This window comes from Anoplopoma fimbria, chromosome 23, assembly GCF_027596085.1.
Source record: "Anoplopoma fimbria isolate UVic2021 breed Golden Eagle Sablefish chromosome 23, Afim_UVic_2022, whole genome shotgun sequence".
NCBI lineage: Eukaryota > Metazoa > Chordata > Actinopteri > Perciformes > Anoplopomatidae > Anoplopoma > Anoplopoma fimbria.
In genome coordinates this window covers 7,479,522-7,496,457 of record NC_072471.1, presented here as the reverse complement: position 1 = coordinate 7,496,457, position 16,936 = coordinate 7,479,522, and the positions used below count along the sequence as shown (strand labels likewise).

At 38.3% G+C, this 16,936-nt stretch overlaps 1 protein-coding gene across 1 annotated transcript in view; it reads right to left on the bottom strand.

The window, feature by feature from the left end:
• Window positions 1-16,936, bottom strand: part of anks1b (ankyrin repeat and sterile alpha motif domain containing 1B) — a 202,142-nt gene that overhangs the window by 31,608 nt on the left and 153,598 nt on the right. Inside the window, exons 18-19 of the mRNA XM_054624412.1 lie at window positions 11,091-11,189; window positions 9,518-9,670 (exon numbers count right to left, since the gene is read on the bottom strand). Coding sequence (XP_054480387.1) covers window positions 9,518-9,670; window positions 11,091-11,189 — 252 coding nt within the window. The remainder of the gene's footprint in view (window positions 1-9,517; window positions 9,671-11,090; window positions 11,190-16,936) is intronic.

Genomic DNA, 16,936 nt, shown 5'->3' with positions numbered 1-16,936 from the left:
TAGATATTCGTATCCGTGCCACTGCAAGTGTCACATATATGAAATCCAATCCACAAAGCTTGACGTCATTCTGACTATTTCTGTCTTTTACAAGTCTACGTATGTGATCCAGTAAGAGAAAAACCAAAGATAGTGCATGACTCATCCTTATTGCCTCCTCTCTGAGGAACACTATTAAATATCTCTATGACAGACTATAATTTAGGAATATATACCTTTAAGTGTTAATGTAAGAATTACAAATGCACCTGTATCTCTACTTCAGTTCCATTTAGATGCTTTCCTGGAGTTCTTGATCATGTCACAAGATCTCCATTCCAATTGTCTTGAAATTGTTTGAAGACTTTTAATCGATGTAGGCTCAATATTTTAGCTTTAACATTTATGTTGACCTCGCAATCAGCTGATGAAGATGATGTTATATGATAGAAAGCTCTAACACAAACGCAAAAACTTGAGCTAAGCTTGCCAAATTCAGAATTCAAACGAGAAAGAAGTAAAACGAGTTGGTGAAAGTCAGTAATTCTCACGTCCAACAGTTGTTGATTGTGAAGCAGCAGACCAGCGGCTACAGCTCCACAGCAGCACTACTGAGCCACCGGTTCAGGGTGTGTTCGGGGGGGGGGTCACACACATTATCTCCCGATACCTCCCACACTATCTCCAGCACGGTGAGGGCTACAATGGGAAGTGCAAACGCCAAATAAGGCTGCAGGAGAGCGAATTCAGCAGGAAGGGACGGTGAAGTACACTGCAGTCCTGAGGCAAATCCACCCACACCAAAGATACTACTCATTGTTTTCAAAAAAATGTTTCACACATACTGTACGTGTACTGTATCATCGCACATTTCAACACATCGCACATGCATGAAAACCTTCAGTACTCGGTGATACAAGTGCGTGACAGCCGTAAGTCGCATACATATCTCTTACATGTTAACGCCTTTTTAAGGTGTGAAAACTCATAAATCTGTGATTGAGTAAATGAAGTAACGGAGCTATGGAAGCATCTGTGTGAATGCATGTGTGTGTGTGTGTATGTGTAGGTCTTATTGTATGATCTATAGGGTTTAATCCTGCAGTGTCTAACGAAGGCAGGAACCATCTGGTGTTGGGATGTGAGACAATCTGTCCATTTGGAGAGGTGACAAAGAAGGTGATAAGCACAGGAACATGACACAAACACACAAACACACACACACACACACACACACACACACACAAACACACAAACACACACACACACACAGGAATTATTTGGAATTGTGTCAGGAAAAGGCAATCCAGTACACACACACACACACACACACACACACACACACACACACACACACACACACACACACACACACACACACATAAACACATTTCATTTATACCAAGTGCACATATCTCTAGTCTCTATGGTAACTAGTAGCCGTCATGGCAACCGAGTACAAGCGGTAGAAGAAAAGGCTGAACTCTCATGACTGTCCTCAATTTATTTTGGACCCCTCGTACAGTTACACACACACACACACACACACACACACACACACACACACACACACACACACACACACACACACACACATTTACACACACACACACACACACACACACACACACACACACACACACACACACACACACACACACACACACACACACACAGAGTTAGTCATTTTGAGCTTTTCAGAACACATTCCCAGTTTTGAGTGTGAATACCTCTTGAAGTGGCATGTTTCAATAATAATGGGGAATGCAGGGACAAGTTAGGACCCGTGGGTGAATCACACACACACACACACACACATATGTAAACACCCACACACACACCTACACAAAGTGAGCACACAGTACCAGGCATTGACTTGTCAGATACAGACATGATGAAGCAAAGGAGAGGTTGTTAGATGGTCAATAAGATAGGAAACACAGTGGTGGAAAGTAACTGAGTATATTTACTCAAGTACTGCCCTGAAGTACGATGATTAGGCTCTTGTATTTTACTTGAGTATTTATATTTTATTATACTGTTTACTTCACTACATTCTGGAGGGGAGTATTGTAGTTTTTACTCCACTACACTTATCAGACCGCTCATTAATAGTAACTTTAGAGATTATGATTTTACATATCAGTTTATAAAATATGAAACATACAGATTATGTAAAAGTAGTATATTTGACTCCACCTTGACCAGCTACAACATAAAATCACTACTCAGGTGTTAATTCATCATTAATAATAATTACATTTATATATACATTAAATTGGCTACACTACAAAACAAATACCTTCAGTTATCTGCCCACTAGTGAAGAAATATAATTAAAATGACAAATATATATATTCCTGCTTCACACATTTCTCTATTTTTTTCCCAGCAGCTCTCTCTGACTTTTCTTTAGTAATGACTGTAATGATTTAAATTAAAGAGTCTGATAAGTGCACATCACTTATTTGGCAGAACTTCTCACAACTCATAGTTATATGGAACCTCAAGGTGTTGCAACTTAACACTGCTTCACTTTAATCAGACATAAGAGAAAAAGGTTGGGAACTACTGTATTAGATGATTGAAGGTTATTTTTCAAATCAATGAGCAGAACTACTTTTAGGCAACATTGTTCAGTCAGGATTTGACCCGATCAGGAACGTTGATCTGTCAAATATCGATTAGCCCTTAACTATCTGGTTATTTTATGTTTTTTACTTAATTATGACATTATATCGCTGTCACAACATTTATTTTTCACATACTACAATATAACTTTGTCTGCATCACAACCCATTAAAACAATACATAGTGTGCTCAAAGCAGCCCTTCCTAACCTGGAGGATAGGACCCTACATGGACTTTGTGAGATTAATCTAGTGGGTCATAAGATGATTTTGCCAGCTAAGAAAATAAGAAAAACTATAAACTAACAACAAAATTATGTACATTTTTCAAATTTTTGCTTCTTTTTTTAGGAAATACTGTAATTTATCTCTTTCAGCCCTCAAAAAGTATTTAAATAAATAATCTGAGAGGGGAAAAATACCTCACAATATAGACATGCAACCCATAACAAAGGGAAGCAATGAGATGATGCTTTATATTAAGGGGTCAAAAACAAGAAAAGTTTGGTAACGACAAAGAAAAAACACATCCCTTAATCTCAGACCATCAATCATATGCTCCCTATTTACAGCGCCACATTAAATATACACTCACACACACACACACACACACACACACACACACACACACACACACACACACACACACACACACACACACACACACACACACACACACACACACACTCCTCCTATCTGATATCAGGGTCCACTCATCTAGAAAACATTAAGTGAATTGTTCCCAGAGGACCGGAAACTATCTGCACTTCACCGTTGTGAACGTGGCTTTCCAAAACGAAATCCATTTCTAAGTGCTTCGTTCTTGTCTCTCGGAGGCCTCACTTGAAATGAGAGCATTTCTTTTTTTTTTTGCAGGCTTGACGCATTTTTTTTGTTGTTGTAATTTCTTGAATACAAGGTGGTCTGACTGAAGTGAGAGGCTGCAGCACCACCATGTGGATTCATACATGATGTGTCTGCAGCTCACTGCACTGCAGGGAAATGAATGTGTATATGAGGGGTCTGTTTATCTACGACTGGATAAGAGAGACACTTCAAACAATAATTAATTATGAAACATTAAGCATGCCGTTGGATATTAGAATAAATATTGTCTGATCCTTGTTCATTTTTTATGTTGCAAATCAAATGTCTTATTCATTCTTGTGTTTGTATGCAGCTTCAGTATAGTGCATTTACCTAACTTCCCCCAATGCACCAACTAAAGGTTATCGTATGGCCAATCAAAAAATGTATAAGGTTTTACAGACAGTCTTCTAAACTTTTAAATACCTTCTTTTTTTTTCACAGCCTGTGTTGAGGTCTGAAGCTTTATTAAGCAAAGATTGTGAGAGTAAATTATTCTTTAGAACACACTGACAGATTTTACCAGGAGACTTGTGATATTAAAAGCAGGCTGATGGAGTTATAATTACTTGTCATTATTACATTTTAAAGTACCTAACATGGCACTCTAAATTAGTTTGTCTTTCAGGGGGAAATTAAGGGCAAAAAGCAGCTTAAAAAGAAGCTCACTTAAGATAAAGATGTTCAAAAACTGCTGCCAGACTGTTTACTCCATCTGACAGGAAAACATGTAAGACAATAATAATTTGGACCGTGGTATCCACCAAATGTTTCATACTTTACTTCATGAATTAATCAAAAATGTATTGCTAATTAAACAGTCACTTACTAATTTGCTCCCTATCCTGTTAGCACCATAAGTTGAGGCAAATTGGCTCAGTACATTCAGTGGACTGCAATTAGTTTTATTTTAGCATACTGTAAAAATAAAAACTCAGATTATAAGCAGTATGTGCCTACTTACAGTGCTCATATATATTTAATAATTAATTCTTAGCAATTATTCATTTTAATTTAATAATTTAAAGATAGAAAGTCTAAATTAATGAGTCTTCATTTCAGGAGCTGAGACTTTAAATTCCCACTCTAATATAAAATACACAGCACAGCTTTTTTTTCTGTCGCATGAAAATTATATATACATTAATTATACTTACTGTGATTATGTACATAGTATTATATGATGTGACACTGTTCCCTTTGCATTAAAACAAATGAAAGGATACATTTTGATTCATCACAAGTCTTATTTTTGTAGTTTTGGCCATAATTTCCATCAGTAATAATAGAAACGACACTGACACAGTTGAGTTGTGGGATGAAAGAATAAGAAGAAGTCTGGCAAGAAACATCATCCTACAGGTTTCAAACAAACCACCAGTTGAATGTAGCTGTGGGTCAAAGTTGAACCGAGAAGTAATCAAATAAATTTTGCTTATCTCAAATCTGTTTCCTGCTTCCTCAGAAATGACAATGATTTTTGCATCAGAGTTTTCTTAGTTACCTTAAAAACATATTGACTACCTCTACCTACTTTAAATACAATCAAAGATATTCACACTGTTATAGTTATGTATATAATAGGACGTGAAAATTATTGTCATGAGATTAACAACTTTTTACTCTAGATGTTATTTTGACCAAATAATAAAATAAGCTCTGTATTTTGGGACCCCTGTATCTTGTTGAAAACTGGCCTCTGATTTAAAATAAATGTAGAAGATAAAGATAATATGTTGGAAATAAATGAATGAAGGTCAAAAGGACAACGGAAACAAAATGTAACTGGAATAGTCTGCTAATATTCTTCTTGTGTGCTAAATGTAAAAGTTAACCTGGATCAGGTGTAACTCAGATGAGTCATTCAACTCTGATGATGTAAACCTGAGAGTCACACACACACACACACACACACACACACACACACACACACACACACACACACACACACACACACACACACACACACACACACACACACACACACACACACACACACACACACACACTTGTCCTCCCATGTCTCCCTGGACACCACAGCATCTGTTGCCCATAGCGATTATCTGGTGATTACATGAAAGCAGCCAACAAATTACATTTTGAAAAGACACATTGTCCTCTTTTATCTCTCTTTCTCCATCCCCTCATCTATTTGTCCGTCCCCACATCCCTCTACTTCATTCTCCCACTACAATATCTCTCTCCACACACACACACTCTCTCTCTCTCTCTCTCTCTCTCTCTCTCTCTCTCAGACATCTCCATTACCCCAGAGACTACTTCAGTGACAGTGTACTACTGCAGTGGCACAAAGTCATGAAGGCAACTTGTACAGTACACACACACACACACACACACACACACACACACACACACACACACACACACACACACACACACACACACACACACACACACACACACACACACACACACTTTTTTACATGCATGACCACTTCATCCAATGAGCTTCAAAGGGATGCAGTGCATGGTCAAAAGTATGTAGACACCTGAACATTACATCCATGCAGTTCATAGTCAGCATTCAAATTTGTCCCAAAGATTTTGGAAGTTGAGGTGAGAGCTGAGTAACTTTTATTTAAGGAGTCCCATGTGTTTCTAATAATTCCCCAGGATGATTTCTGGACATAACTATGAAATGTTGTACTATATTTATTATAATGAAAAAACAAGACGCTGAGTTATTTAAAGGTAAATTGTGTTGAGTTTATAAGCTGGTGTTTTTCTCCAGGGATATTTCCTCTGGACATCAATGCTCCACTGACGTAAATATTCCTTTATTATTCATTTATTGCTAACTTCATTCTCCATACGTGTTAAATTGTTTGCTATTCTGTTGACACATTTTGAATTATTGGATGTACCTGCTGAGCACTGACGAGAGGACTCTCTAAGCAAAAACAGATTACTGAGTCGGTTAAGGCCTGAGAGTCTCATTTTGAAGGAATGTTAATGCTGGAGAGTCAAAAAGCTCAGTCAAACGTAGGGATGACTCGACTGTGTTTCTTTGAACTGGATCTTTTACGAATGATGTTGTTTTGTATGTCTTTGTTTCATTTAATGTGACATCAACCTGACCAGGGTCTGCAGATGTACATTAAGCGTCTGGCTAAATCTGACACATTTCTACTGTGTGTTGATCCTGAATTTTTTTTTTTAACAATAAGGTTACTCCTGACATTGTCTTGTGTAATATTTTCATGATATTTTTCTTCATTTTCCCAAATGTTGCATTTGTTGGCAAACTAGAACAAATCGAGTAAAGCAATTTTAGAAGAAAAGCTCTGCTTTATGCAAAATATAATCTGCATCTTAGGTTTCCTTTAACATTTTTCCTTTTGTAAACAGTAAACATATCAAAGGTTTCATGTATTATATATGTATATATTGCGTTAGCTTTTGTCGGAGGCTCTCATAGTTAAAGGTCTTGTAATACATTTATCTATGTTATGCTCGCAAGTAATTGTGATCAATTATTTCTACCCACTCATACATTGCAATGTTCAGTCCAGGAACCTTCCTTTGAATTAACAAATAAATCAAAATATGATCTCTGAAGTTAAGGGACCCATAAAAATGTAGAAATTCATCCAAATCAAGAATAAACATTTCTTTATGGACATTGCTTTGTGCACAGGGCAATTTAGATGCTGAAACAGGAACAGGCTTTCATCAAACTGTTACAGTTATAGTTTGATGTATCATATAGTCTGAATGGTCTTATGTAGCTTTGAAAAACAATCCAGTACTCAAAAGACTGTGGAAACATTGTTCTGGTCTCATTGTCTGCTTGTGCACCCTCTAGTGGCTTCACTCTGCACTGCAATGCAGCTCCACTCAGAATTAGAAGGGAAATCCTCATAGACATAATCCTCATGCAATACAATATTCCTATTAACATGCAGATGCAGGTCTAAATGAAAGTACTGAAAAGATTTTGTAGTATAAAAATACTTGTTCTCCTCATTGATACATTACCGTTCTGCTTTCCATAACAGAAAGAAGATTGATGTTGTTTATGTTTTAAAAGTGATGCATTTAAAACCGGATACATCAACACAAAAGCATGTATTAACACTTTCTCTTTCGCACATATGCATGCAGAAACACGTACCCATACAGACACTCACACAGAAGAGCAGCGCGTGGGCGGTATCCCCAGCGCTGCGAAACATCTTGCATCCCACATGCTTATATAACTCCCTCTCTACCTCCTCCAGCTGATCACTCATCACTTTATCACTTTATCCTCCGCTGGGAAGGAAAAACACACCCCTCCTCTTCTCACCCTCTCATTGAAATCAGACAGGCGGGCACCCTCTGCAATCCAGCATGATTTGGTTACACTCAGAGCATCAAAGGAGCACATCACTCCGATGAGATCAGGCTGCAGCAAAAGATCTCCCATCTCTACTGAAGATTGTATGTTGAATCATAAACCTGCACTACTTGTGACAACAAGAAGCTCAAATGTCAAACGTTGCTGTCGTCCACCTTTGCTGATATTTAGAGGAGAGAATTCAATCAAGGGAACGTAGCTGCAAACTATCTGCTCGCTTTTTATCACTGCAAATGTTAAACCAACACGGAGAGCTGTTATGACAAGAATTAAATAGAGAATGTGCCAAAAAATAAAGACGCAGTAAGGTTATGACATCTAAAATGCACTTCTTTTCTGTTCGCATTCTTAGCACAAATTGCACAGTAATGAGAAGAGATGCCTGACGGGCTTTCTGCACTCTCAGTTTGGCCTCTGCATCGATCACAAAAAGGGAACTTTCGCATCAACTTCAGACTTGGAGGACAAAGCTTATGCATCTAATTTATTGAGTAGGAGAAACAAATCCTCTCTGCCACCGAGGTGAGGGATGAGGACAGAAACCAACAAGCACTCAGCCTCACGAAGCCGCTGCTTTCCTTTATCGCAAAGTAACCCATCATTTAAAGCTTGGGGGTGAGAAACTAGAAAGAGTAAGAACGATTTTTTTCACTCCGGAATCATTTCCAATGAAAGTAGCTAGCAGCACAAGCTCCAAAACGTTGCTGAGTCTAGCAATCATTCATTCATTTGGGCCGATTAAAATGATTGGAGGGGTTGATTACAGTCCTGCGAAAGCCACATAGGGGATATTTTTCTTTTTTTTTGTTGGAACATTTGATTAAGTGATTGCTGTCAAGATGTGAGGATATTTTTTTCAACTATAATAAAATATTTTTTGAGGATTACCAACCCTAGCTTTGAGATAAAAACTTGTTTAAAACAGCTTTAAAGTAAAGTTAATATGACTGACCTGACATACTGATTTATATACAATAAGACATAATACTGTATGTCGACATAAGAGGGATAACTCAATCAAGATTGCATTACTTGATTGAAAAAAAGTAATTGTTTAAGATAACAAGCGAGTGAAATATCTGTCATATCCGTACAGTGGGCAGATAAACCTTGTTTGAAGTTGTCATCGACCAAAACCAACAATCTACTTTCTATATCCTTACACTGTCTGTGGCACTCAACTCCAAGCCTATTCCTTCCTAATGAAGATATGAAAAAATTAAAGCAATTTAGTATTTTACTTTCAGAAAGTCAGGGGACTTGAGGAAGAAAAAACACTAAAGTATACTAATCTACATGTGTAAAAAAGTTGATGGAGTTCCAAGACAGGATATAACTATATAGTTTTATTTTTAAAAAAGCTTATCAATTTCCCAAAAGTCAAGCTAGTATTTAGCAATTGTCGGGGACTATTTTCAGCTGTGGATTAATACATATGTGAAGCACTGGTGAGTATTATTTACATCACCAGGATGGTTTATGTGGCTATCAACTCAAAATAAATAAAATGTATGTTGGACAACAGCTGATTAATCAGGATTTGGATACACAGACAAAACTTTGGTCTTTTCATGTGATTAATTGGCAACAAGAAAAACTTTCACCAGCCTTGTCCTTTAAAATTCTGCATTTCTAAGGACTGCACGCAGAAGTAGGAAGTGAAAATACGTTTGTGACTTACATTGATGAGCTCGATCTCCCAGATCTTCTTGACCAGCTCCATGGATGTGTAGCCGTTGATGAGGAAAGACTTGGTGTAGTCTCCGAGCTCCAACGACTCCAGCCACTCGGCCACAGAGGTGGGGTTGTTGCCATCGTAACCGATTGGTCTCACCTGCAGTACAGACAGGTATGTGATGTTTCAAATTCTGTATCTTATAAGATCTTATCACATTTCTGCATTTCTTTACAAGACTTTATCCTGAACTACTGAGCATATTTCTGCTTGGGAAGTTTCATGAGACAAATTTGTTTACCTCCATGTTCTCATGAATATAAGAGACACTTTGAGGAGGAGGAAATGCTGGGTGTGTTTTGCCATATGGTCGATTACCTTTGACCTGGAGCTTTGTAGCTTAGAACAGCTTGTGCGCTCTGTTCAAATGCTAAATACATTACAGCCTACATACATAATTCTTATATAACGTGACAGCTGTTTGAATTCTGTTTGTATATTCTGTATATTTTGTTGCTGCACTGCACTTTATTCCTTTTCTGCCTTCATTCTGCTTCAGCAGCCAAATTTCTACACGGGGATCATTAAAGATTTATTCCATTTACTGAGCTCTAAAAGAGATTTATTTTTTTCCAAGATAGAGCAAAACTTCTCTACAAAAGTTCTAGCTGGATAGAGCGCATACAAGAAAACACAAGTCTAACTTTTCAGAAAGGGCTGAATAGGACGACAACAGCAGGGGGTTAGTGCCTTAGGAGAGTGCAGCACATCATTCATTCACTTTCATTTAGTCACATTTGCTTCACAGAGTTTATGGTGCTTCAAACAAACGTCCCACGTCCTTCACCTTAACGCGAGCGTGTGTTTGTCTACATGTGTGAGGGAAGGCAAAAGCTAAAGGTTTCTTTTTTACAGTGTTTTGAATGATTTAGGGGGGATGAGAAGAGGAAAGTGCTGACTTGAGATCAAAGTTTGTGTCTGTGTGAAACCTGCTCATCTCTGAGTCTCTCTTTTCTGTCTTCACTCTGCTGCAGACTCCTTTTTTACCGCTCTCACTCCAGTTCAACACCTTTGATCTTACTTTCTCTCTAACACACACACAAAAATCATTTTCGTTCCTATATTAACATACAGCAGCGAACTTTCATGTAAGTCTGTAAGTATTTGTTTTATTTTTATTATTTCAACAGCTATTGGTCCCTTTTTCAAGCAGCTGTTGGCTTACAAATAAAAGATCCAAGTAGGTCTATATGTTTGTCTGTGTGTGAATTTTACAGAAGCAGGATAATGTGGATTTAGACTTTAGGCAAAGAGTGAGCAGTTACTTTGCATCATTTGATTTGATGCAGTCTGGATACTGTGATTGTCAGTAACATACATAGCTTACTGCACCTTTTCCTGAACAGAGTTATATCACATGGACACACAGATGGAGCAGGAGATTTGCAGAATTTTATACCAAACAAAGAGATTGTCTGCATTTGTATCATGTTAACATTAAAATCTTAAACTGAATTGATGTCAGAAGTCAATGTCTGAGATGTTCTTGTTGGAGTGTTTTGGTAGCTGCAGTACTGACCCTGGGCAGCAGCCGTATGGCCTGAAGGAGCCGTTGTCTGTGGGCCGAGTTGAGGATCCCAATCTCCAGCAGGTCCTGGTCTTCTACCACATTGCTGCCCTGCAGAGTAAAAAAAAAAAACAACAACAGCTAAGGTTAGGATCTGTGCAGACTTTTTCCAGCCAGAGCTAACAATGCAGAAGCGTCTGCAAACGTAAAGCACGGCTCCACATAGGATGACTTTTACAGACAGTTCTCTAGAAAAAGCACAACAATAAAATAACAGTACCTGGCATCAATGTCATCACTAACACAGAACACTGATTACAGTAGTTAGAAATTCAATGTTCAAGGTCTGTTGATGTGTTTGATAATTATTTCCATTCCAGTAAAGGTTTGTAATACCAGCGTTTTATTTGGCTCATTTATATTCCTCAACTGTAATATGTTTGCAGGTTTAAGCTCCTTCACTACAAGTCAAGTATACTTTGTAATTTTTGCTGACCACTTTTGAATGCAGGCTGTGAAGTTTTGGACGTTTGGATGTGTTTTTCCTACCGTTCTAGGCGGCCATTGTTTTTCTATTTACTGCGACACTGTTTGATAATCGACTCACAGACTCTGAAAGCTCACCTGAGCTGTGTAATCCATCACAGTGAACATCAAGTACGCATCTGGTTGTTGTTGTTGTTTTTTTCGTTCAATTATCATTACATGGTAATCCACTTTAAATGCAGGTTGATTTGAAAAGTCTGCAGTGCATTACCTTGTCTCAATAATGTTGCTGATTAAAAAAAACACGATGAATTACACAACACATGCACATTCCAAAAGTGTGGCAATTGTTTTCATTTTGTACAGAAATGAATACAAACCAATGGCTATGGATTTGTTTTTTGTGAGTGTGTGTGGTGAAAACTGTTGTATGGTTTTGTTTTAAGTAACTGCATCTTTTAAATCTAAATTATTGTAACACTATAGTAGAGCACTGTCTGATATATGTATGACAGCAATAGAATACTGCATTTTCTTTTGACAATTTTACCACTTGACTGTCACAGGTTATTTTAACTTGATACTTGTGAGTAACATATGAATAAAAAGTAAAACAAAGTAAAATAAAAAAGACCCTTTTTACAGCAAATGGTCTTATTCAAGTGGTTGAAGTGCAGTTGAGTAGAATTTAAAAAAAGGGAATGGGAGACTAAAGTGTGTGTATTATTTGGTCTTTTGGTTCAGATTGTGACTCAACACCAAACAAACCATTTATGGATGTGCTTTGCCTCCTGATGCTTTTCTGAATATTACCAACAACTCCCACATCAGTAAACACACACTAATGGTTCCAAAGTCTCCACTAAATCCAAATAGCATTTTGTAGGAGTTTATATGATTAAGTGCAAGAATACACACTCTACTACAATGGAAATAACAGGATATTGCCACAGATTATGAGGCAAAAAACCCTCTATTCTTCAATGTGTGAGTAAAATATCAGAGGACATGACTTAAAAAAGACAGGAAAGCAATGAAAAATTAAAAGATAAGCTACAACCAATAGAACGGGGCAGAGTACAAATTTGATATTCTTATTTATAACCCTGTGTGGGTATCACACACAGTTTCTTACATTAATAATCCTCTCAGTTATTTGCCCTCCAGAGGGTCAGCAGGAGTCTTCACGGACACAGATAATTAGAGGAAAGGTGCGATGCCGAGAGGAAAGAGCAGCATAGAGAAGGGCCACCTCAGCATGAAATACCACCAGATATATATACCTTCTGACAGAAGTAAGAAGTAAAGCGAGGTAATCACCACAATGATGGTACAGATATAGAAGGAGGAGAGGGAATGTGAGCGTAGCCTTGAGGCAGACTGAGGACCATCCACTCACACACTATATATTCTGTAAACTCTGTGGGATTTAAGGATTACACCTGTCAGTCCGTCTACATCTCCTTCCTGTCGAACTAATAACAGTGATAAACATCCGACAGACGAGCAGGGAAAAACAGGTGGATAGCAGATATCGGCTTATTTCCTTCCTTTACTTTACTTCTGTTCAGAGCTCCAGTTTGAACTGAACCAGTCTACAAACTTGTCAAGACTTGACAAACAACATGGAACAGAAGTGCTGGAATTAAAATTCAAGCAAACCGAGGGTTTCTGTCTTAAGTCCTCTAGTAAAATATGAGTGGGTTTATGTACAGAAGTTCTCAGATCGAACTGTTGAAGAGCCCCTAAGCAATGAATCTGAGCAGGTTCTGAAGATTTTAGTCGCATACTTGGCATAATCTCCCAGGGATAAATGTGTGGTTCTCCACAAAAACATGAATATGCTGGAAAACCTAACAAAATGTAACACATTAGGACATTTAAAGTTTCGATGTGGAAATCTGTGCACATGGTGTTGAACCATGCAATCGGTTAAGTAATATGTGCTCTTGGATTAATAAACCAGACTATGTTTAAAAAAACATACAAACTTTGTGAACACATACGTTCGCCAGTTTCAGACTATTCCACTGATCGAAAGGCGAGTGGCAGAAATTCGCCAAGATACGTAGCAATGTGCCATCAAAAGGCAAGAAGAAGAAGACTTGTAGCCAAATATGGATGTAAACAACATAGGCTTAAAGTACTGTAAAATATCAACTTGTAAAATTGTTTAAGATGGAGTAAATGCATTCTCAGAGTGCATTTTGGTGAGAAACAGTGGATGTAAATAAATAAATCAATACATTTGTTTGGGGTAACAGAGTAAATCCACAACAGATTTTAGAGGAAAGAAAAAAATGCATTGGCCCCTCCGGCTATAAAAGGTAGAAGTCTATTGAACCAAGAAGACTACACATCACATCTAGGTGTGGTGTAATTGTGACCACGCCCAGCTGTGATGAAGCATGGTAATATAGTTCAACCATATATAACAGATGCAGATCCTCTTTAATGGACTTAAAATAACCAATGACCACTTTGTAAAAGAGATTCAAAATATCAAAGGGAGCATCCTGGATAGAGGTTAAATAAAAAAATAAAAAATAAAAATCTATCTAACAATCACAACCCCTTTTATTCTGAAGGCCAAAGGTCCTTGTTGAAAGTCTTACTGTTTCCATTAATGCATCTTTACTCTGCTTCCAAATCATTTTTTCACCTCAATTTATTAAACCATGAGTACCAATCACTAAATAAACACATAGTTAATCCATGATCTTTTTTTGTGGGGGAATTTATATCCCCTGGCGGCTACTCTAAACTCCGCCTTGATTAAAGAAAGTTTGAAATGTTAACACACTTTGGAGAGTAAAGCCCCTTAAAGTGAACTGTGTTGCTGCAGGCTCATTAGTATAACTCTGTCTCCGAGGCTGCACCAGTCTGTCCCGACACCATGAAACCTCAGACAGCAGCAGCAGCAGCTGATTGGGCTGATCCTGTGGCTACACTTATTCCTTCCACACTTTCCTCCCCGACCTGTAGGCCGGGGGATTCTGTGAGGAGAGTGCAGTTCATAGATCAGCTCCCAGGCTGATTAATAGAGCCCAGAGCAAAGGGTTGCAGTTACCACGCTCCAACTCCACGGCAGAGTAATAACTCACAGAGGCAGAGCCGAGACGATGATGGGGGGGATTCAAAGGCATGACTAATTGCTCCCTGAAAGAAAGAGATGGAGTTCCTTCATGTTTGTTATTTCTATCTCCAAACATAACCTGCTCTGTTTCGCTTTCTGTCTAAACATTAAATTATGTCTGTCCCATATCTGCCATTACGTTTTTAGGCTCAACTCCTCCTCCTTAAACAGGCCCTATTATGCTATTATCCGGGTGCATATTTTTATCTCAGCTTACAGTTACAACATGTTTACATGCGTTAATGCTGATAATCCTCCTTGTTTTTCCTCATCATCCTGTCCTGCAGCACCTCTTCTCACCCTCTCTCTGAAACGCTCCGTTGTAACGCTTGCTCCTCCCTCCAGAAAGCAAAGTCTGCTCTGATTGGTCAGCTATCCCGCTCTGTTGTGATTGGTCAACTTTTCACATTTAAAAAAAAACTCTTTCTCCGGAGCTTCAACTCCGTCTCTCTCTTTTGTTGTTTGAGGGCCAAACTAACCAGAAGGAATTTTACGTCACTTCTGTAACATTATGACCTCATAAAGTTACAGAAGTGAAGGAGAGAATTCAATGGAGCCGTTTCAGGAGCTCAGGAGCTTTTGAGGGTAACTCCTTTTAGGCGTGGACTTCAGGTTTCACACTCTAAGGAACTTTTTACAAGTACAAAACACACTAAAGAAGAGGGGAAAAGTGGTAAAGCATAATAGGGCCACTTTAAGTTATTCTATCTTGCACATGTATGGTGAATTCCCAAACACTTGGTATGCAGAGCTGGTATGAACACTAACAATGCATTTTCACTGGTGGTGACAGGTGTTTAGCATCCAGAGTGCTGATAAAAAAAAATGCCATGGCCTGTGATTAGCTTGTGATACTTCGACCACAGCACTTAAAAAACACCGCCTCAGTGGCTCACAAACACGGGAATTAAAATTCATGCACCGCGGCAGGAGGTTGAGGCAAAACCAAACGACGGAGCAAACATTGATATTCAGTGATGGTGGTGAAGGCCATTATCTGCACCAACGGGCTTAGTGGAGTACTACATATCACGCTCCGCCTACTGTATCTTGCTCTTTCCCCGTCCTGTTCCTTTCATGCTTCGCCTTTCCTCTCTCGTTTGTTTGCCATCCTCCGTTGCTCTGCTGTCAAATAACTTATCCCTTTGTTCTCATTATATTGTTGCTTCTCTCTTACTTACTATTCAAACCATATCTTCTCTGTCCTCACTTTCACTTTAAGTCCGTTATTCAAATGCGTTTTGGTTCCTTTACAAACTTGTTTGGGTTGCATTTATCTTTATTTCATATGTGAAATTGGTAGCAGCTTTAGGATTTCACTTCAAGGATAAAAAAAAATCCTTCAAAAGGAGGATTAGAGGTGCCACCTTTGAATAAAATATGAATATTGACAATATTTCATTATTTTCACTAGCCTCACTGCTGCTCTTATCGGAGGCCGTTTCTTTAGTATACACTGCATGCCATCATGCTTCATCTCTTCATTTCTGCTGTCTATCTTGCACTGCGCCCCCATTCATCTTTGCAATTCCTTTGTCTTTATCAACCGGCTTCTATCTTTTCTTTCGATTCATTGTGCCGCCTGAAGAAAAAAAAAAAAAAAAAACATCCTGATAAAGGAGCTTTTATATTAAAATCTTTGTATTTGTTTGTGTGTCTCGGTGCCTCCGCAGTCCACAAATCATCAGTTTATGTGACTCTTACAAACATTTCTTTAGTATCTATCTCTCAAGTGAGCGATAACAAACCGTGCTTAATCTTATCAATTCCACTTTCGATCCTCCATATCTCTCTTTCCTCTACTTCTATTCTGTTCACATTTCTAAGCATTGCTGTGTTTGTATGTTTGATGGTAATGGTGAGTGTTAACAGTGACAGTGTAACTGCAGACAGAGGACTAATCAAGGTGAATTGGCTCTTTACTACCGACTCGTCTCATAAAGATGGCTAAGAGCCACAGTTAAAGTAGCTCTGAACATCTTGAGACACTTCTCTCCATCACGACACCCTTTTTCTGATTGCATGCATTTGAAGGAACACATAATGCCAGTCTTTTGCAATGAAAACGGCTTAATAATCAAAATCCAACTGATTTGACAATTAGTCATCCGTTCACTGTTTTGGTTCCGTCTCACTGTTCTCATCAGCACCGATTCCAGTCGTAGCAGGTTGCCAATTTCAGAGAAAAAGCTCTAATAAACCCACTGTACATTACCAGCCCAGCACCAAACAACAG